Source organism: Pteronotus mesoamericanus, unplaced genomic scaffold (genome assembly GCF_021234165.1).
Source record: "Pteronotus mesoamericanus isolate MK-2021 breed Mesoamerican mustached bat unplaced genomic scaffold, CSHL_Meso_final scaffold_54, whole genome shotgun sequence".
In the NCBI taxonomy this organism is placed as follows: domain Eukaryota; kingdom Metazoa; phylum Chordata; class Mammalia; order Chiroptera; family Mormoopidae; genus Pteronotus; species Pteronotus mesoamericanus.
This window is the reverse complement of record NW_026555321.1, coordinates 12,503,415-12,525,546: the sequence shown is the minus strand read 5'-3', so window position 1 is coordinate 12,525,546 and position 22,132 is coordinate 12,503,415. Positions and strand designations below refer to the sequence as shown.

At 40.1% G+C, this 22,132-nt stretch overlaps 1 protein-coding gene across 1 annotated transcript in view; it reads left to right on the top strand.

The window, feature by feature from the left end:
* Positions 1 to 20,093, top strand: part of UBE2E2 (ubiquitin conjugating enzyme E2 E2) — a 258,407-nt gene extending 238,314 nt beyond the window's left edge. Inside the window, exon 6 of the mRNA XM_054595232.1 lies at positions 19,246 to 20,093. Within this exon, the coding sequence (XP_054451207.1) occupies positions 19,246 to 19,343 (98 nt within the window). The 3' untranslated portion in view covers positions 19,344 to 20,093. The remainder of the gene's footprint in view (positions 1 to 19,245) is intronic.
* The last annotated feature ends 2,039 nt before the right edge of the window (positions 20,094 to 22,132 follow it).

Below are 22,132 nucleotides of genomic sequence, written 5' to 3'. Positions count from 1 at the left end.
GCCTTAAGCTTGGTTACTAGGTTGTTCAACAGACATTTACCGAGTGCTGGTTCAGGCCCAAGGCCAGGGCAGGTAGGAAGGAGTAGTTAAAATACTTTTAGGTCAAAGTCTCTGCTCTTGAGATTAAAGTACAAGATTTTGACTCTGCATGCATCATCCCTTACAACCAGAGCTTGTGTTCACCCTGAGGGCCACAGAGACGAGTGATGGAAGCCGGCTGCCTCAGGATGCCGGCTCTACCAGGATTGCTGTGGTCAGAAACTGCTCACTACCCATGCGGTCCTGTGGCTAGAACGCAGGTGTGCTCCCTTTCAGGGAGCCAGAGCGCATATTTTGGTGTTTCTGCAGTGTCTGTCCCTTTGGCTGGGTCGGGGATTCACAGCAGTTACTGTATTTTACCATGTACGATGCATTCCCGTGTCTAGTGCGCACCCATGTTTTTGGCCCAAACTTTCAGGAAAAAAAATCTTTCATATTTTTTAATTCAATTTTTTATTTATATTTAGAAACAAAGCCAATTATCATATTCCAGGGTATTATTTTGCATATGGATATCGTTACTGCTTTCTGGAGTTACACTTTTAACACGTAAGCATAAATAAAATTAAAAACACATCGATAGGGAGTTAGTACTACCTGTGTATAACGTGCATCCTTCTTTTTCCCGCAAAAACTTGGGCAAAGAAGTGTGCATTACACACAGCAAAATACAGTAGTTCACGGGATGGATTGGGGAGAGGTATAGCAGTAACTCAAGTCTTTCCCAGTTATCAGGCTCCCTCACCAGGGTGGGTGGTACTAGTCAAGCACATCAGACCCAAGGGGTGAAATTTCCACAGCATGCTCCACCGCCCTGCGATGTGCCTCAAACAGAGGGACTTTGTCTCCTAGAGCTCCCCCTGCCCGCGCTCAGAGGGCCCTGGTGACCTGCGCAAAGAGGGCATAAAGAGGAAGAGGACACTCCGTGGGCAGGGTCCCCACAAGCTGGTTCAAGACCAGTCACCCTCAAACGTGACATTGCTATGAAGTGATTTATTCACCACAGAAGTCCACTGTAGCTCATTCACATGCACATTATAAAATGTGCCCATCACACTCAAAATCTGCAGGAACAGGATTTTAATTGTGAGCTCAGAATTGGCCAACTTGGGGTGGAGGGAGGTGAGGGAAGCTACCTTTGTATTTCTGAAGCACCTCAGAACCTTCATACAGATAAGGCAGGAGAGACGTATAGATGCTCCCTGCATTCATGCCATTTAGCATCCTTTTTTTCCTGTTTATTAGTACGTCTGCCAGTGTTGACATCTCGTGATTCCAAGGTTCCAGCAACTTTTCTGAGGTCCCTCTAGCTACAGGATGTCTTGCTCTTAGCATTATAACAGCCTTCACAGCTGTGAACAATGTCCAGGGGTCAGCAGCCTTTCCAAATTGCTCTTCATCTACCCCAGTCTAATTTTAACAGTTTTCCATTTATATACTCCCCTTGACACGAACTATTCTCACACATTTCTGAATGTGAAAATTTTTCCTGTTCACTATTAAAGTAGTTGTTTTAAATTGACCTATTAATAAATAAGCCATTGCAATTATTATTAATTACTAGAATTTTAGAGACTCCTCAGGCGCCCAGTTCAACACATGTATTCCTGGTGCCAGACGTCGGGAGAGCGGGATGAGGCACTACAGCAGGGGTCCTGCAGGGGCTGTTGCTGCGGCCACGGCTGGAAGTGCTCTGTTAGCCGCGTACAGGCTAATGGAAGGTCTGTCAGATAGAAGGGCAGTGCAGAAAGAGTGCTTCGTCTCATTGGAGCTTGGAGAGGGTGTGGTTAGAAAGGATGTGCAGCCAGGAGAGGATTATTTGGAAGGAATGCAGGACAAAGAAATACAGGGAGGAGAATGTCTGACGGATGAGTGGATGAGCGATGGGAGGGCCGGCACGTCAGGCAGGACGATGGGTGTGACATGTGGTTTGCTGTAAATGGCCCCAAGGCGTAGGAGGAGCGGCTGCTAAGGGTGCACTGTGGATTCAACTGTGTCCTCTCAAAATTTTGTGTGGAAGTCCTAACCTCCAGTGTGACTTTACTTGGAGATAGGACCTATAAGGTGGTAATTAAGGTTAAATGAGGTATTAAGGGTCGATCCCTGATCCAATAGCATTAATATCTGTGTCAGAAGAGACCAGAGAAGCTGTGGCTAATTGGAGCGTCTTCCTGTACACCAGGGAAAGAAAGGTTGCAGGATCAGTTCCCACACATACCTAAGTTGCAGGTTCAAGCCCCCATTGGGATGTTCATGGGAGGCAGCCTATCGATATTTTTCTCATATCAATGTTTCTTTCCCTCTCCTTCTCTCTCCCTTCCTCTCTAAAATCAATAAACATATCCTTGGGTGAGAACTTTTTTTAAAAAAGAGAGACCAAAGAGAAGACCAAAGGCCTTCTCCTGAGGACATGGAGAAGGTATCTGTCCACAAGCCAGGAGGAGAGCCCTCACTGGAAACCAGATTGGCCCACACCTTGACTTTGGTCTTCCCAGCCTCCAGAACTGCAAGAAATAAATTTCTTTTGTTTAAGCCACCCAGTGTTATGACAGCTCAAGCCAATTGAACAGAAAGTATATAAAGTTTCCCCAAGAATGTCCATAAAAATACTCTGCATCATGTACCGATTCCTAGGGACTGTGGGTGTTGACTGGACCTGGGTTTCCTCAGTTTATGTAGAACACAACACTATCCATTGGCTTCAAAAGAGGCTCCGGTGTTTGTTGTATCCCCAGTTTTAGACAGCAAGAATTGATCTTCCTCCTCCTCTTGCTTACTGCCAGTAAAATGTCCGGCCAGCGTTATAAAAGACTCATGGTAAGCATCTCTTTAATTGAATTAAGAGTCACTGTTATTGAGGCCCTAGGTAAAGAAGGCCTACTTTAGGAAAGTGACCAAAGAGGGGATTTGGGGTTTGGGCACTTCTGCAGTTCCAAGAACTCAAGTAGTCAGCAGGGAGCCCGCGCGGCTGTTGGTGTGTGTGTTTCCGCGCCCTGCAGCTCAGCGTCTGCCCTCTTCATTATGAATAGAACCTGGGTCACTCTTTATTTTACCCTTTTTTTACAAATTACACTTTTGAACTTTTAAGAATGTAAGGTTTTGTGGCATCTCTATTAGCTGACCTCATCTCTCCCATCAGTTTTCACCACGTGAATTCCAGCACAGTCTGAAATGCTCTTCAACTACCAATCAAAGCTATGGCTGTAAATCATGCAAAAAACAAAAAAACAAAAAACACTGACCTCTAGTTTGACCAAAATCCTAGAACCCTGTTTTCCTCCATTCCCTGCTATTTTCAGCCAGTCTTTTAACCTCCAAAATATTTACGTGTTGCCAATAAGAGTCAGTCATTCTATAGCAAAATTTCTTTATTTTCTTAATTTTAATAAACATTTTCTTGTTGATTCATAATCACCTTGATTATAACCACCCTGCGGTCTTACAGGGGAAAGTTGAAGATGATTTCAGGATTGTTCTCTTGTGTATCAATCATAAAGTTAGCCTGTGTTCTTTAAGTTAGATAAAATCAATAAATTACTTGAGATGTTTCCATTCTTAATATAGCCCAAAATGTTCTAAATTTTCTTTTTATGGAATGATAGAAACCTTTGATCATACTTCAATAAAATAATATTCTGTTAGACCAAGAATCAATGATATTATAAACTTTATAACTTCTTTAGGGGGAAAACCACGAAGACACGTGACTCACGGGCTTAGAGTAAAGCAACCTCGCGACACAGATCAGTGCCTTAAGTTTTTTCAACTCTTTATCAAAGTACTTTAATACACTGGTAGCCATGACCATGGGACCTTTCTTTCTGTCAGTGGTTTTTAATCTCCCATATGCATGAATAAACGGACATAACTTGTGAAGTGGATTGTACATTAACCATTTAAAATGGAACATTTGTTTCTGAAGGAAATGGTTTGGTTTTCTAAATGCCTCTGTTCTGTTCCAACTTTCTTTCCCAGTCCCTGGCAATAGTTCTTTAGACATTTTTAGACATAAGGCAGCTTCCTCAAAAGCTGTACCCAAAAGTAAGCATGAAAAGAAAGCAGATTAGAATTGTAGATATTGTTTTAGTATTAAAAACCAAACTGATCCTAGGTTTAAGGTGAAGCCAGTATTATGGGTATTACTTAAGTTTACATGACATTAATGATTCACCCTTATAAAATACGTCATACAAACTTACGGTTTAGAATTTTATCCTTTATGCCACTCACATGGCTTAACCCTGTTTATCTCAGGAATCCAGCATTTCTACTGTACTGCTAAAATTTATAATTCAACCTCACTCATAAAAGTCCTACACAATTTAATTTTAAAGCAAATGTTAACATGCTATGTTTCTGAAATGATACGCACAGAATTGGCGTATTATGTAAAATTATTCCTTTCTTTACCCATCAGTCGTGTACTTTATGTGATTGATGAGATTCGGCTTCCTAATCATTTACTCGCTTTTCCAAAGATAAAGAGCATAGCAGACTCCATCTGTAATTTTTCAAAGGTATGTCCTTAGTTCTTTATTAGTAGGTTACTCTGTCACTGAATTCCTCTACCCTCCTGTCCACAAACGAGGCCTTAAGTAGCCTTCTTTGGAGTTTATAGGGATCTGACAAATTCCATTAGAAAGTCAATTTAGCTTCTTGTTTCTCTTGACATCAACACACTGGGTCAGCCTGGTCTGAGAGGAGCATGTCAAAATGGTTGTCTCACTGCATTTCTCATTGTCATTCTCTGAGGTGATACCCCTTGAAGGTCATATTATAGATCGTTTTATCAAAGGAATATCAACAATAGTAGCTGGGCAAGGGTTGGTTCCACCTAATCAGATATGTCCTCCAAAGCCACTGGCAGCTTGATGCCCTAACAAAACCTGGTTGCCAAAATACTTCACCATGACTTTGGGCTAGTCTCTAACTTACCATGTCTGATCTGCACATTCATCCTCAGACCTCAGAAGTGCATTGCTTAATGTCTTTTATTCTGTAAGCATAGGGGGAAAGCCCAGGTAAATGCAAGTATGCAGACAATGTGTCACTTTACTGCTGCTCCCCCTCTGCCCCGCACTTCTGTGCGCCTAAGCAGATACATACACACACACCCGTATCTATAAGTATACACATAGATGTTTTTGGTTTGAAGCTTGAGTCTCACACTTATTTAAAAGCAAGTGTGGTACAGGAGTCCAGATGATATTTGGATCATCCTGAAATCAGTCTCCAAGAAAAGAAGGTTCAGAGTATCAGCTCATCAGCAGATTTTCCCTAAACCGGGCTCACCTGTGGTGAATGTATAGCATTTCATCTCTAATCTGACTTGTAGTATATTGTAGGTGGAGGGGAGGGATGATGTGGACCAACTTTCTGAATGTAATGTGGGTTAGTTTCCTAGCATCTGTCTGCTGGATATCACCCGTCAAGTACGGGCACACTGCTTTGCATGTTTCAGCACTTGTGTTCACTAAAATCTGCCCATCTAAATGTTATTTATTGACCAGTTCAAGTGCTAAAACTAAATTTTTCTAGACAACCTTTATTCCCATGATAGGTTATTAAGTACCATTTCCTAATGAGATCAGTCAAATAAATCATCAGAAAACTGAAGTCTCAACACTGCATAATATAATGATTTGCTCTAAGTATGGGCTGAACATATTGAACTCCACAGACTTTAGTTTTGACAGATTAAAAATAACCAGCTAAAGAAATTAAGCACTAAAGTTTTATTTTTATGTTATCTCTAGAGAAATAATTCATTTTTTTTTTTTTTTTGTTTTATAACTTGATTATAAATTGAGGGTTTGCTTGTCAGTACATCCAGGCACCTTTTCAGGAATCCAAGTGCATTTGATTATTAAGCATTTAACATCACCCCCAGGGGCAGGCAATCCCAGAGAGCCACTTGGCATGGAATGCATTAAAAATTTGTTTTTACTGCCTTGTAATCAGCCTTAACTATGACCTGTCACCCCCACCCTAGATTACCTGGGCGGGGGGCGGGGGGCTTTTGGTGTCAAATATCATGTACAACTAGACTAGAGACTCAGCTGTGGTACAAATGAGAATTAGATTTAAATTACTAAGCTAATTTTCATTTCCGATTTTAAACAAAATTTAATTACTTGCTTCCAGAAATAAGAGATAGTCGTGTTTAATACCAGCAGGCCCCATCTGTCCTGCCATAAGAAATTTATACATCCTTCTTTTTTTTTTTTTAAGTACAACTTTGAATTAAGGACACGATATCTACTTGTCACTCCAATAAGAATTTTTAAAGCCTGGATAAAATATTTAACAGGAGTTGACACCATAGTGGCTTGGCAGCACGTGCATTAGGAGTAACCTCTAATGAAATTAAATGCTGATACATAATTTTTTTTATCTTTATAGGGATAGTTCTCCAGTATTATTTTGATTTATTACTGATTTATATGATTACCCTAGACTGAGTAATTTAAATATGTACAGATCTCTAGGTACCTGTTGGACCTAATTTGCAAGTGAAAATATAGTCATTGCTTATGCAAATAGTGGATGTAGTCTCATTTAGAGGCTAAGAGGCTATTTAGTATCAATTTTAAGATGTTCCTGCCTCTCTACCTGTTTATTAATACAGAGCTGAAAATCCGTCCTGGTGTGCTGAGCAGGTCATATTTTCTCTAATGATTTTCTCTTTGAACGTTTTAATTTTGTGTTTTATCTGGAAGAATTTTTTAAAGTTTTTGTAGAATTCAGTAAATTTCAAATTGATAACTGTAAGCAAGAATTCTCACTAAAAGTATTCTATAAGTAAAATGTTTGCAAATAGATGAAATTAAAAGAAGCAGTCTTTCTATTCATTTCATTTGCCACAAATAGTCATTGACTATTTCCTATATTTTCTATAGAGCTGCATTTTTGGTTGGGTTTTTCCCTAGACCTTGGCACTGTGTCAGTACCAAAAATTTGCTATTATGACCTCTGACAAAATGGAACGAAACTTGACAGGTCTAGACCGTTGATTTAATCTTACAGGAAAAAAATGTATACTTTTAAAGTCATCATTCCTAGCAGTCACACAATGTGTGTGTATGAAGAATGGTTCTTTAAACAAGGAAAACATTATAGATACAAAGGGTATCTAATTTGCAAGTGAAAATAAATTGTTCATGCAGATGTGAATACATTCTCATTTAGGGGCAGTCTGTTTGTTGCCTCTTTTATTCCCTCCCACCCCAAGAAAAACAGCTCTAGACATGTAATCACTATGCAAATCTAGTCAGCGTATTTACACTGGAAAAAAATGTAACCAATTGCAGAAAAATAGGTGGAGCTGTTTTAAGTATTCATTAAATCAGGGCAAGAGGATAAGTTAAACTTTATGAGGCTACTATAAAATTAACTATTTTAGAATTTCAGTATGGTTGTGTAATTTAGTGTTCGTTACCAGATTCTATTTTAACACCAAAATTTAGCTTCCAAAAAAATGCTTACAATGCAGTGGTGCACTGGGAACCTGTGACTGTGCCCATCACACGCGTATTTGAAAATTAGGGCCTCAGCGTGGCCCACTTCATGCCAAATCAAAAGTGGCGTCCCGTTTCCAAAGAGAACCCCCTGGCTTGACCAGTCTTGACTGGATACAGTGGAGTGTCCGAGCGCCTGCAGGTGAGCTTCTGTGGGCGGCATCCCCGGGACAGAAAGCACCGTCCCTCCTACCCATTAATGGTGTGCGTGGTCACAGCCCAGAAGTCAGCTTTCTACAATTTATTTTCTCACTTTTAATGATGTATCTTGGAGAAGGAAATAAAGTAGTGTAACATGAATGTTAAAATAATCGTTTGAAAAGCCAAATCGTCAGTGAGGGTCAGATTTCCATGAAGAATGACTAGCACAGCTAGCTACATGGGAAATAATAATGAAAACCTGGCTTAAGAGTGGAGGATGAAAAAGATACAGTTGTGTTATCAGCCACCACTGGGTATGTGTGGCAGTGTGGATTGTGGCTTTCAGCTATGTGATTTGAAGAACCCAAAATTTCTCTTACTCACAGAATAGAACTAAATTATACACATATTCTTTTGTTCAGTTATTTTGGTAGTTTAATTTCTTTGTGCTAAGTGTGGTCTCTGTAGTTCCCTTTGAAAATGTACGTATCTCTGGAAAAGATGGCACATCAGGTGGCAGTCACTTTATGATTAGGTATGTGAACATTTCCTCTGGAGGGAAAGAACTGTGTCAAGTACCCCAGAGAATTAGCCAAATGGAGAAGGAGTCAACCAGATACAAGCTAGATTTCCCCTACCTTTGTAAACAAAGTTGCTGTACAATCCAAGAGAAGCCCAACTTGTGAATTACTACATTTGTGATGAGTAAGAAAGTTGTAGAGTTTCAATATATGTCCTGTCCCAGTGCAGGCCTGGAATTTGTGCATGTGTGTGCACGCGCACGGGAGAGAGAGACAGACAGAGATCTGACTTGCTGCTGGGCTGAGAAGTGTTAAGGTAGGAAAGGTCAACAGGTTACAGAGGCAAGTGCAACAGGGCTTGTTAAGAGTAATCAAAGACCTACTTAGGAAGCAGCAGGAAGCAGAGGGTTGGGATTTCTACCCTAGGGAGGTTATAGGGGCCATCTGGCCAGAGAGAAGTTGGCTTAACTCTGAAAAGGTTTACAATCCGGTTTAAAATGCTGAATAGAAAAATCCCACAATGAGCAGTTTGATCTTTTTTTCCCCTCTCTCACATACGGGATGAGATGATCCTGCCTAAATAGTTCAGCATCATTTTAAAGGAGTTAATAATGTATATGCAGATTACTTTGGCAAGTGCTTCAGCCACCTCTTTTCTTTCGTCCTTGCTGTGTTTTGAGAGCCCTCCTCATGAGATCAGTGGTTTTCAGTTTCTTCCTTGGAGATTGCTCTCCCTAGGGAAGACTAGAATGACAATGCAGGCTGACCAAATTGTTGTCAGGAGTTATTTGTTGCTCCTGGGGCTTTTAAGATGGAAACCAGTTCGTATTGATGCATTATTTTAATGCCAGCACTTCACACTTAAGTGAACATAAAGCTTTTCATCAAGAATGTTTGTTCTGAACATGATTTCACACTATTCTATGTTACAGTGTTCTCTCGCATAAACATGTTTGCCTCCTTGGAAAATTTCTATTTCCTGTGTTAACAGTCAGAACTAAAGAGGAGGGCAGTACTTTAGAACAGCCCCTGCTGAAGATAAAAGTATGGTTGTGGTATTGAAAAAATAATTTAATGAGTAAAAAGCATCTGAAACATCAGACAGGATATTGGGAAAAATGCGTTTTTATGCATAGTTGGCTTTTGCCACTGGGGCTGTGGGGGTAAGGTGGGTGGGCGGGGAGATAGAAGGTTTTGAAAGAGGGCCCTTGGACCTTATGTGACCAGATTTGTATCTTTAAAGAATAAAACACTTTGTTCATCTGAGAGTGGAGAAAATGAAGACAGACATTCAGAGAGGTATTTTTATGGTCCAGGAGAGAGAAGACAGAGACCATGAAGAGGAAGAAGAGGAGAAGGGCCAAGAGTCCCCAGGACATGGCTTCCTAACCACTATGGCAGCATCACTAGTGGTGTGTAAACTTGACTGCACCTGGTCTCCCACAAGTTTCCTGGCCAGTTTTGGTGAACAAGAAGGATGCGTTTCAAGACCAATGAGTATTGTTTAGTCAGTTCATGGAATCCGGGGCGTTACCCGACTAAGCAATCTCCCATTTTTCTGCTAGCAGGAAAATGGAAAACAAGGTTCACAGCTTACCATCTATGATATATTAGAATTTATTCAGACATAGTTCTTTACCTATATCAGAAGGATACGGTAAGAGTTTGAATCCTAGAAATAGACCTGCCCATTTGGCTGAAGCAGAAGAAGGGAAGAAGCAGGATATATAGATAAAGTTTGGTCTGGTGGTAGAACATGTTGCTCAAGATTAAACAAGAGTAGATTCAAGTTCCGGCAAGGTGACTGAACTAAAACAAAAAACTACAGAATATATACTAAACATAACAATCTTTACAAATTCTAAGGATTGAAACCTTCAAAGACTAAAAGCAGCAGGGAAGCTTGAAGACAAAGCAAGAAGTCACTTTTAGAGAATAGATCATATTATCTTCTTTAGACTTAAAGCAGATACAGCTAAATATTAAACCACAAAAACGACGACACTGGGGATGTTGAAATGCTTACAATCTCCAGTCAGCGACTTGGAGAGCCGCTGATCCTGTAGGTGTAAATTTCATTTAGGTTCAAGCATCAGAAGGAGAAAGGATGTCCAGCCAGGAACCTGATACCACCTACAAACTAAATTCCATCCTGACCGGTGGGTCTGATTACTCATTAATTCATTATTAAACACTTACTGAAGGTCATCTACAGTGCCACAGGCACTCTGCTCGCTCTGTGATACAGGACTGAAAAGGAGACACTGCCTGCCCTCAAGGAGAGGTGAGAGTTAGCAAGCGGAGGGCTGAGTGCCCTCCTTGATAACAACTGGTTCAACAAAGCATTCAGCGACATCGCTTTTGGAAGAGAGGTTAAGAGCAAGGCCCACATCGAAGCCCACACCTTTGGTGGAAAGTCGTTCCTCAGCTTGGACGGCATTCAAATGACTCCCCAGGCTGCCTCAACCACAGATTTTCAGCACTCAGAGACGGGCAGCATGATCTAGTAAACTGAAACCACTGAGACATTGTCCAACTCGGGCTCTGAGCTGGGCTATTTATATCTCTGGGCTTGAGTCCAGGTTCCCAGATGCGGTGGGGACTATGGAGATGGGGGATATCTAAGGCATGCCTGCTGTATTCACACCTTCTCTCTAACCATCTCCTGTCCCGCTCTTAGCTCCTAAGGAGGATGTGAACAATAAAGACTCTTTAAGGGGGAAATTGGTATATTAGAATAGTTTGTAGAATATGGACTGCAGTTGAGAACTGTGGAATAAAATTTTTTTTTTTAATTTTGAAGAAAAGGTTGCACATTACAAACAAGTCTCGTTAGATTATTGTCATTTTTTCACGTCAGTCAGGGCTGGAAGTAGCAGGAAGAGGATTAGGATAATTTTAGGTCACTCATAGCCAGAGGCCATGAGAAAAACATTCCAATAAGAGAATTAGTTTCCATGATTAGCAGGAAAAATGTTTGTAGGGGATACAAGGGTAGGCAAAAGTAAGTTTACAGTTGTGAGTACACAAAACACAGTTTATTGTTGTATTATTATTCTTGTATTAAGTGTTTTTCCATACAAACAACTGCAGGCCTACTTTTGCCCACCTCTGTGTGTGTATGTGTGTGTTTTAAATTGGTTACCTGGTCAGACCAATGGGACATCAACCAACTATTGTCTCTTTAAAATCTGGCGCCATTCAACCGCACGTGCTGATGAGGACGTGGAGAACTGGAACCCTCACACAGTGCTCGCAGGGGTGTGAATGGGGCGGCCTCTGTGGGCAGCACATTGGCAGTTCTCGGATGGTTCAGCATAAAGTTGCCATGTGATCAGGCAGGTCCATTCCTGGGTATATACCCAAGAGAAATGAAAACATGTCCATGCAAAACCTGTGCACAGATGTTCACAGCAGCATTATTCATAATAGCCAAAAAGTGAGACCAGCCCATGTGTCCATCAGCAGATAAATGGGTTAGCATATATTCGTGCAATAGAATATTATTTGGCAATAAAAAAGAATGAGGTGCTGATGTAACCTACAACGTGGGTGAACCTTGAAAACATCATGCTCAGTGCAAGAAGCCAGTCACGAAAGACCACATGTTGTATGATTCCCTTTATATGAAATGTCCAGGACAGGCAAATACACATATTAGAAACAGAAAGTACATTACTGGACATCTAGGGCTGGAGGGTTTGGGGGATGAGAAGTGACTGCCAATGGGTACAAGGTTTCTTTGGGGGATGATGGAAATACTCTAAACTGGATTATGGGGTTGGGTGCATAACTCTGTGAATATACCAAAGACCACTGAAGTGTACATATTAAATAGGCGAATTGTATGGTATGTGAATTATAGCTTAATAAAGCTACTGTTTAAAAAAATCTAGCTTTAATATCCTGGCATCTTTTTACTCTTTTCAACTTGCTGCAGCCGCAGCTTTTGCAGTGGTATGTGGGAGAAAGTAATATGCGACTCTCTGGTATCTTAAGTCCTCTAATGTAAGGTTAGTTTCTGAGTTCGTTAGGAATTATTGCTTAACCAGGCCTGGCTGGAATTGCAATCCAGTAGCACCATCTGTGCCGTTCTTTAGATGAGTCCATTCTAACAGATCGCTTTATATTTCAAAATACACATTGATTTAATGTATGTAGCACTGCTGTGTAGGCTTACAGGATGAGTTTTTAAGTTTAAAAAACATTTCGGTCAACATATACTCAGGTTATAGCCAATGTATTGTTTATTGAGCAGTCTCCACTCAGGAGGCATTAGTATGGAATGGTTTTAATTTTCACCAGTCACTGCCTTAGGCCATGTTTTGTTGAATCTGGTTTTTCTATCCCTTAACAATATTTAGCAGTTCTCACAGCATTCAGGTCGTTTTCTGTTGTTAGCAGGTGAACACGGTCCATTTTTAAACCCCCGTCGTATACCTGATTTAAATTTAATTTCCTCCTTCCACTCCATCAGGGTAGGTGGAACATGGTCTGGGTCTGAGACCTCTGTTCTCTCCCTCTTCAAGGCCTAACTTCTAAGCAGTAGGTGCTAGATAATGGATGAGCACAGTGTCCCTTTACCTAATTTCCCATACATCCTCTCCCCTTCTTTGGCAAGCAGTGTCTTGCCATCTATGCCTTCTGGGTGATAGGTGTCAAAATGCTGCTTCACATTTGGGTTATTTGGAGAGTTCACTTTCCAGTTTCCTGATGTGGAAAACCCAGCCTTGGCTCAACTCCCTTGACCAGCCCCTCCCTGGCGGTGTGCTAGTAAACGGTAACTGCAGGGCCAGTACGGGTGGCGCCACGTGCACGTGTACCTGCATAAATGTGCTATACGTTTTACTGACCTGTAGCACACGAGTAAAAAATACAGTACTCTTTAGTGCAAATTCCACAAAGCTAATTAATTCTCCCAGAAGGCTTTCAGTTATTTTTGCCAAAAACTTCTGTGTATCCATCTTATCTGTGCAACTGACAAGTGAGTGTGATTTTAACATGAATGTTGGGTGATATTTTCATTTAAATCAAGAACTAAGACAAAATTGAAGGAAGAAGGATATTGGAGCTTCACTTGCTAGTCAGTGTCATGAGCAAGTTCTTTGCTGGATAAAGTAATAGTTCTAAATACTGGAGAACATATCCTTTAATTTTTATGCTCTTCAAAAATGTAAGGACTCTAGACATGATACTTTTTTTTTAAGTTTAATCTGCTCTATTAGCATTTTTCCATCACTTTCATAATGCAGGCAACAAAACAATAAGTTAAATCCTAAATTGTAGCAGTTGTCAGTTGCAAGCTATGTACATGACCTTGCTGAATGCATAATTGGGACAAGATGCACAGCATGCTATTTTTTTCCTATAATACAGATAAAGTAGACATTTTTAAAACTATAAGGATTAATAATAGCAGTAAAATAATTAAGAAATGAATTTTAAGTATTTACTACCTGTATAAGTGATTTCATTGTAACTTTATATAATTAAATTTTAATAACAGCTGTGTTTATATTCCTAAAAACTTAAAGATTGGCTGGCCACCTGGCTCAAAAATACCACTGCCCCTGTCTGACAGCTTTCTGCTGAGAGCCTCTTAGCTGCTGGGGTCCCCTTCCCTGGGAAGCTGCCTTCTTGGCGGGATGCAGATGAGATGGCCGTGTAAGTGCTTCTTTGGTGCTCACTCACTCTCTGCTGAGTGCCACGGGGTAAATGAACAGGTCAGCTGCTAAGCAGCTCATATATGGTTTAAATCTCCAGCCAGGGAAGACACTCAGGTCTCCTTGCAGGCACCCTCTGCCTTTAGTAGCGAGCCTCTTAGTACCCTCTTCCCCTGGCTCGAAAGGAGAAAGGTGTCTTCTCCCTGTTTTTATGTTGATGAGAGATGGGGAGACAGGGAAGCTCCACTACCACACACTCCATGCTCCCAGGGTACTCAGTATTCCCACAAAGCTTTCTCTCTGTTTCCTTATTTTATGACAGACTTCTGGGGCTGTAGGAGCCAGCGTTTCTTCTCTTAGGAAGTCTTGAGAAAGGTACCGTTGTCTTTTTTTAGTATTTGGGCTACTCCATACCTCTTTTAGCATCACCAGTTAGTAATTCTGGATTAACCGCATATCTTACTAGACTTGTATGCAGTTTTATTTAGCATTCTCAAATTTAAATCTAGTTTCATAATGTCCATCATTTGGGTTAAATTAGGGACATAATGATTTTCTCCCTAAATCATTTTTATATATATTTTACATACATATGTACTGTGTGTGTGTGTGCGCGCGCGCGTGCGCGTGTGTCTTTTCAGGGTACTTATTAATCTTTCTGGTTTGGGTTGGGCCTGTAATTAATAGTCAGGTTTCCCCACATTCCAAAATGTGAAAACCTTCATGTTGTCGTACCCAGAGGAATTTAGATTTCCTAAATCTTGATAATGTCCTTCAAAGAGATGTGAGATTTCTATAACCCTGGGGTGAAATAGCTTTAATTGCTCCAAGTCTAAACCTCATCATTATCAAGGTTCTGCAAATAAAATTTTAGTGAATGAAAGGAATGGGGAAGGGTGGAAATTTACCCTACCAGATACCAAAACATACTATAAAACTACAGTGAGGCCCTGGCTGGATAGCTACGTTGGTTAGAGCATCGTCCCTGAATGCCAAGTTTGCAGGTTCAATTCCCAGTCAGGAATCAACCAATGAGTGCATAACTAAGTGGAATAACAAATCAGTCCCCCTCCTCCCCGTTCCTCCCTGATTACAAAAATCAGTAAGTAAAATTTTCTTAAAAACTATAGTGAGAAAAACAGGAGGAACAAAGAAGGCAAAAGACAAATTAACCTATTCATAGAACTCCCAAGTGGAGAATCAGGTCCAGGTATGTATAGCAACCTTGTGTATGATAAAGCTAGCCCTGTACATAAAAGTTATTATATATTAAAAATAGGAGAATTTTTCTAAAATGCCAGAGTAAATGGAGAGTGCCTTTATAAACAAACATAACATCAAACCAGAAAATATTAAAGAAAGATTGACTTCTTTAACTACTGGAAATTTTTAAATATATACATGGCAAGGACATCATAAACTAGGTTAAAAGGATAACTAATAGACTATGAGGAAATACTTCCTCCACACAAAGTAGATAAATAGTATTGTCATTGAAGGGGCACTGAATTTATTTTGGCAGAATACTGAAGAGCCAGCGTTAAAACCAATGAACAGCCTAGGGCAAGGATGAATGTTACCATAATAAAATGATCTGAGATACAAGAGTAAATATGAAATTTTATTCTGAGAATTTAAGTAGTGATACTGTATTATTAAAACTTTAATGTTTTTAAAGTTGTCATTACGATATAGCAGGATGACTTCTGAGCACTGCCAGATGCTAGATGGCTCCTTTGCCCATTTGCAGGACTTAAATAGGTGCCTTCACCTGATGAAAAGCATGAGTTTGGTGGGGGCAGGTGGGGGCGGTTCTATCTCTGCCAATGTGGGTTGCTCTTAATGGAGATTTTGCTGTCAGATCAGGAAGCTTTCCTTCTTCTCTAGTGGTATCAAAGGTAAAGACTTAACCTCCTCGATCATGGACTGAAAGGTCTGGCTGATGGTACTGATATGGTGTCATTGAAGCACTCCTGAAACTGTGTGTGTGCTTTTTTATCAGTATTAGTGTCTGCAGTGGACAGGCCAGTCGTGGGGCCTGGACACCTTTGGAAGCTGGAGCCACAGCCACAGACGCAGCCTGAGCCTTGGTTTGAGCCTTGGCCTTGGACTTTGGCCAGGAGAGCCTGAGGCCCTTGATGTGGGCCTAAGCACGTTTCCAAAGCTTGGGGTGAGCAATGCAGGCTCGTCGATTGAGCTTGCAGCTGCTGCCCTTTGGGATCTTGGGCTTGGCCTCCTTGGGCTTTACCAGGTCCTTGAGAGCCTTGACATGTGCGCTCACAGCTTTGGCAGAAGTTGCAGGAGAATAAAACATCAGTTTCCACTGATGAACTTTGTAGTTTTTCTTTAGTAAAGAGAAGACTGATCAGTGGTAATCTCAAAGATTGGTTAAGACTTGGGAAAGTAGTAGTACTCTGGAAACCCAAATTGATAGGAAATTTTTCCTCCTTTTTTACAAAGAAATTGTGAGAGAAATAAGGTTGACTAATCTATTTTTAAAGATTATTATTTCATATAATATGTCTGCAGCCATGAAATTTGAAGCTTGTAACAAGATTACACCTTACTTAGGGGCATAATTATAAATACACTACACAAAAAAGTGTCTTACTTCATTAAAATCACTGTAATAGTCATTGGCTGCATATACATGGCATAGTTTCAACTGTCACTTGCAGTCTTAACTTTCTCTATTCAGTAAAAAATTTTAGCATTAAGAACCATTTGATTAATAACACATGATTTTAAAATTCCTTCATTTTATACTTTTATTTCTTCATTTATACTTTAACAGATTTAAGAGTTGCATAAATTTGCAAAAATTCATGCACAGCATGGTTTATAAAGCCAAAAAAGGGAAGAGCCCGGATGTCTCTAAACAGGAAATTGTTATTAATTCAGATGAATATTAAAAATGATGAATTAGGTCTGTAATTATATCAAAACGTATTCACCATATAGTGATTTTTTTCAAATCAAAAGATTACAAAAAGACTATAAGTTAACCTTTTTTAATTGTATATTAAGAAAATTCTAAAAAGATGTCAGATGTTATCAGTACTTGTCTATGAGTGAATTTACAGTTGTGCTTCACTTACAGTTTTCTGTCTTGTGCATTGTCTCAGGTGATTTTTTTAAGATTATTATAAATTATTGTTTTTATAGTTAGCAAGCATAAATTTACAGGTGGAAAATATTTCTCTTTTTAAAATCAAACTTGATAAAAGGAACTGTCAAAGAAATGAACTGTTTATTTAAGCATACAAAAACTTTTGCATAATGCACCTTGATTTTATTAGCATTCTACCTGTTTTTGAAATTCCCCCCTCTGGCCCTCATGAAATATCATTAACAGTTGATGTAACACCGGTCCCAACCCCAAAGCTTGCTGTTCCCTGTCCTCTTTTCTGTCTCCCTCCACCTCCTCTGAGCTGAAACACAGACCAGTCTTGTTCCTGATATGCCCGTGCTGTGAACGGATACAGTTTGAGGAAGAGTGTGGTCACTGATCATTCTTCTGACAGTGAGCCTGTTCTTCACCTCAGTAAGTTAGGGCGTACAGGTGGATGTTTAGTCCATTTCATTAGCACAGAGTCTGTTTAAATACCTGTCTTTAGTGATGTAGACTTAAGCTTCTGAGCCCAAATTCCATCCTAAGGCTTTACATGCTAGACTGGCAGCCATTGGAACAGGGTGATTATTTTCAAGGCTAGAGAAATGCGACTCAGATCTCTCTTTGGCCTTTTTTTAGACTCTAAGTTCATTACTTAGTCTGAACTGAAGAACTACATTTTTTAAAAGTATCTTTGGCCAATGTCCAGGTATTTTGTGCCTGCGTTTGGTATTGCTGATTTTAATCTTCTATAACTGGCTGGACTGTTTTAAGTGATAGAGTTTCGGTCTCAGTATTTGGACAAGTGAAGGAAAAGAATGATAAGAGTAGGTAGAGAGGCAAAACTTCTAAACAAACCTATATACTGAGGAGTCTATTAATTGTTTGTAATATAAGTGGGCATAAGAAATTGGGCTCTTCCTAGAATAATTACAACAAGCTTAGCACAAGTCCAAGAAAACTTAAGCAGAGTTTGTTAAAACTTAAGGTAGGTCTTATTGGAAGGCCTTTCAAAGTCTGGTTATCATCAGCCTCAGAAGAACACTAAAAGGTGGTGTTTCTATCATACTTTAATATTGAGAAGGTATGATCATGAATATCTTACTAGAGTCTCAAAATCTTCCCAAGTTCTGGATGGTATTAGACCTAAGTTCTGGGTGGCATGCTTCCACAGGCATGCTTCCATCTTCTTTACCTTTTCTTTCATATTTAATATTAACTTTTGCTAACTTTTTTCCTTTTCCTCTTTGGTTCCTTCATATTCACTTGTTCTAATACACCCAAATTCTCAACACCAAATATGCAGGAACTAAAAAATCAGGGAAAAAGTAAAATTAGAGAATGTCAAGAAAGGGGAGGATTCTGGGATCTCCAGAAACCCTAAATTACTTTTTTTTCCTTTGGCTTTTTTAAAAAATCAAATGTTGATCCTGTCTGGGTAAGAGCCCTGCTCCCCCCCTTGCTCAGCCTTGGGCTAGTGACTTACGCTCTTTGTACCTCAGTTTCCTCCTGCGTCAGCTCCCTCAGACCTTTATGGTTACTATGTTGAAGTGTTAGGACTTTGTGGTAAGTCAGGGAGTGTTAGCTATTTTTAACATCTGTCAGTATTTTTGTAGTGAAGAGCTGCGTGGGTCTTGATATCCCCATATTTGGAAATAGACCGTCTCCCCACCCCTCTCCCCAGCCCTCCACCCCCACGTCCGTGGGTCTTGCTAAGGGCTGCGGCTTGACTGGGTTGAGCCGGCGCCCCTTCAGTGCGGATAGCCAGGGGCAGGCGTGCTGCCCCCACCTGGGGCACGACCACGGGTGAAGGAGCTGCCAGGTTCTGCGACTCTCCTCCCGAGAGATCTCCTCAAGGACCCTGGAGTTCCCCTTGCACAGCCCACCCGTATTTTCTCAGCGAAATGCCCACCTTAAATCAAGAGCAGACGGGTGAGAAGTATGTGGTAGGGACCAGGAGAGAGAATTGGGCTTGACCAGAAATGTGTCACAGGTGTTGGTAAAAGCACAGGAAGCTGATTCTTGGAGCAGCTGGTGTGAAATGCGCTCTGTCGGTGACAGGTCATTTGCAGGTCATTGCTGAAGTGATGGTGTTCCAAGTTAGAGCAGCCGCTTCTCACCTCCTCCTTGTCTGCTCCCACCCCGACGTCTCACCCCCAGCCCACCCAGCCTTCCAGACACTCCTCTTCGCTGACTTGGAGAATGGAGGAGGCACTGGTATTTACTGACCCCTGATTCTGCTTCCTTTTCAGCTGACCCTCTGGTGGGCAGCATTGCCACACAGTACATGACCAACAGAGCGGAGCACGACCGAATGGCCAGACAGTGGACCAAGCGGTACGCCACATAGGGCCTGCGCCTGCCGCCGCCGCCGGACCTGTGCAAGCACATTCACCAAGTGCATCAATAGACCTGCCCACCCCTCCGGACCTCGGTTCTTATTTTCGTATTTTTATTAAGTTTTAAACCATTTTGTGATGGTATGTCATCCTTCCCTCTCCTTTCTTCCTCTTTCCTCTTTCTTTTCCTTTGCTCTCCCTCCCTCAAATCCCCCCACCCCGCCGTTTTATTTCCTTTTTAATTTCTATTAACTTGAAAGGTTTGGGTTCTTTTTTCCCACCTCATTGTGGATGGGAGCTTTGTTTTCAGTGCAAACTATGTTGGATCTATAATAGTAAGAGCTTTCTTACAAAGCTTTGTATTACTGTGTGGTTTTGTTTTCTGTTGTTCATTTTATTCTGATTTCTTTTCTTTTATGTGATCTTTGGGGAAACACAAACTCAGAATTATATCTCGTTTCTACTTAAATGTAGTGCTTAGGGTTAATTTTTTGTACTGAAGTCTTTATTGGTGGGTGCATGCTACTGGGAACAAGTTTTTGTACAAAAGCTTCAATCAGAATCACTGTGCATTACTGAGACTCTGTTTATCACTAGCCTTCTGTCCCCCACACAGAAGACTGTTGGATTGAACAAAATAATAAGTATTTTGATTTACTTAAAGTGCTTGTAAATTTCTTAGGGACCTGCCACTTTTGACTGTGGATCAGTTGATGTACACTTGTACTATTAAAGCACTCAATAAATCACTGTGGCTGATAAACGCACTTGTGGTAACCTGGCATTTGCTTTGTATCCTGGAGACCAGCGGAGCCCTACATGCAGCAAAGCTCGTCTAATTCAATTACACATTCAAGTGTATTTTTCATCCCAAACCTCTAATATTTCTTTGTAATTGAGTCACTTAGCATGTGGAATTTCTCCAGCTGTCAATAGCCTGATGATTTTGTGGTGGTTTCAGGTCACTGTCACTTTATGTAATGGCTGGGCATTACTTTCTCATGGACATCCTTTATGTTTCAACCTTCTTTACACAACAATTAAAATGTGTGACTCTAAAAATAGCCTTCTAGCGAAAGTGAAGTCTGAGCTGATCATTGTGTTCAACCACTTTTGAACCTATTTCCTCTTTTTTTCTCCTAAGATTGATATAGTGGTTGTCTTTGAGTTCTGATTTTGTTTTTTCTCCTTAATTCTAATGAAAGAAGTAAACTCAACTGTTACCAGTCATAGTCAGCACATTCAGTGATCAGGGATACCGGCCTGGCCTTAACCTTCAGGCATTTGAGGTGTACAGCAGGAGGAGGCAGAGGAAACCCAAGCGGTGTGGTTGTGTGGTTTGAAAAACACACTGACGTGCTGATTGGTGTTCAGCATTGTTTGTGTTCTAAGGCCTGGCAGAAGCTCCTGCTTCCACTCATTACAGTAACAAGCCCGCCTGCAGCTTGCTCTCACCTAAGGAACACCTCTACTGCTAAATAGTGAAATTTACAAATTACGTCGTTCGCTCTAAATATTTCTGATTCAAATTTTACATTTCTGGTTCAAACGATGCAGTTTTTGTTGTTCTTTAGTGGGTTAAAAGAAAATGTTTTAATATTGAAAATCTTGTTTTTAAGCCAGAGTACCTAGGGATATCTTTTTTTCCTTTTAACAACACTATGACCGTTAATTTCATCTGAAACACTTTCCAGCTACCAGAACACCTAATGGTCTCTACTGAAACTGCTCAACTCTGCCCTTGTAACAAAGGAACCACAGACAACAGGTCTGACTTGGCATAGCTGTGCTCCAATAGAACTTTGCTTACCAAAACAGCCAGTAGCCAGATTTGGCCTCTGAGCTGTCGTGTGCCTGTCCCTGATAGAGACCACCATAAACTAGGGGGCAAGCAGCCAGTAACTTAAATTTCACATCTCTTTCTTTGAAATAAAATATATTTAATTAATATAAAACAAGATTAATTTTTAGAAAATTACCCAGAATGTTTTATTGCCTGCAGACTTTCTCACCACAAAGATTTTTATAGTTACTTTAACACTTTAGAGTTAACAATTCAGCCCTAAAAGCATAAAACCATTTTAATACGCAGTTTTATTGAATTGATTTTTTTTTTTTACTTTTGACTGATTAAACCAGACACATGGTAATTAATACTGATTTTTATAGACAATGTTTAAACTCAGTTTTCCTTCATTTAAAATGTCTACTTCATTGGACACACATTTTAAATGATATATCTAATATATTACGTCTACCTTTAATAATGGTTGTAGCTCAGATCATATAAAAATGTATGTTATTTAGGAGCCAAAATTATAAGAGTTCTAGTAGGAAATCTGTCACAAATCTGTGTTTGCTTTCTCATGGTCCAATTTTAGGTTTTAGGCCAATTTGATATGAAGACTCTATAAAACTTCTCTTCCCATGTTTATGAACTATATAAATGCTTAATGACAAACAAATGTACCCTCCCCTCAAAATGTAAAAACTAGTGAAACTCTAGAGACACCAACCTACTCTTAGTTGAGCTTGTTAAGTCTCAGCTTAACATGGTGATTTTACTTGAAATTTCTAATCATGGCCGGCAATACAATTCCAGTAAGTTTTCAAAAATGTTTGTAAAATAAGTCTTGGGAGAGTTTAGCACTCAAGAAAAGAAGCTAAAGAGTTTTGCCAATAATTATGAGGATAACATTTCTAAAGTTCAGGAACAATTTTATAACCAAATATTATTTACCTTTTCAAACCAATTATTGCTAATTATAGTATTTTGTGCCTTTGTTAAATAAAATATTGG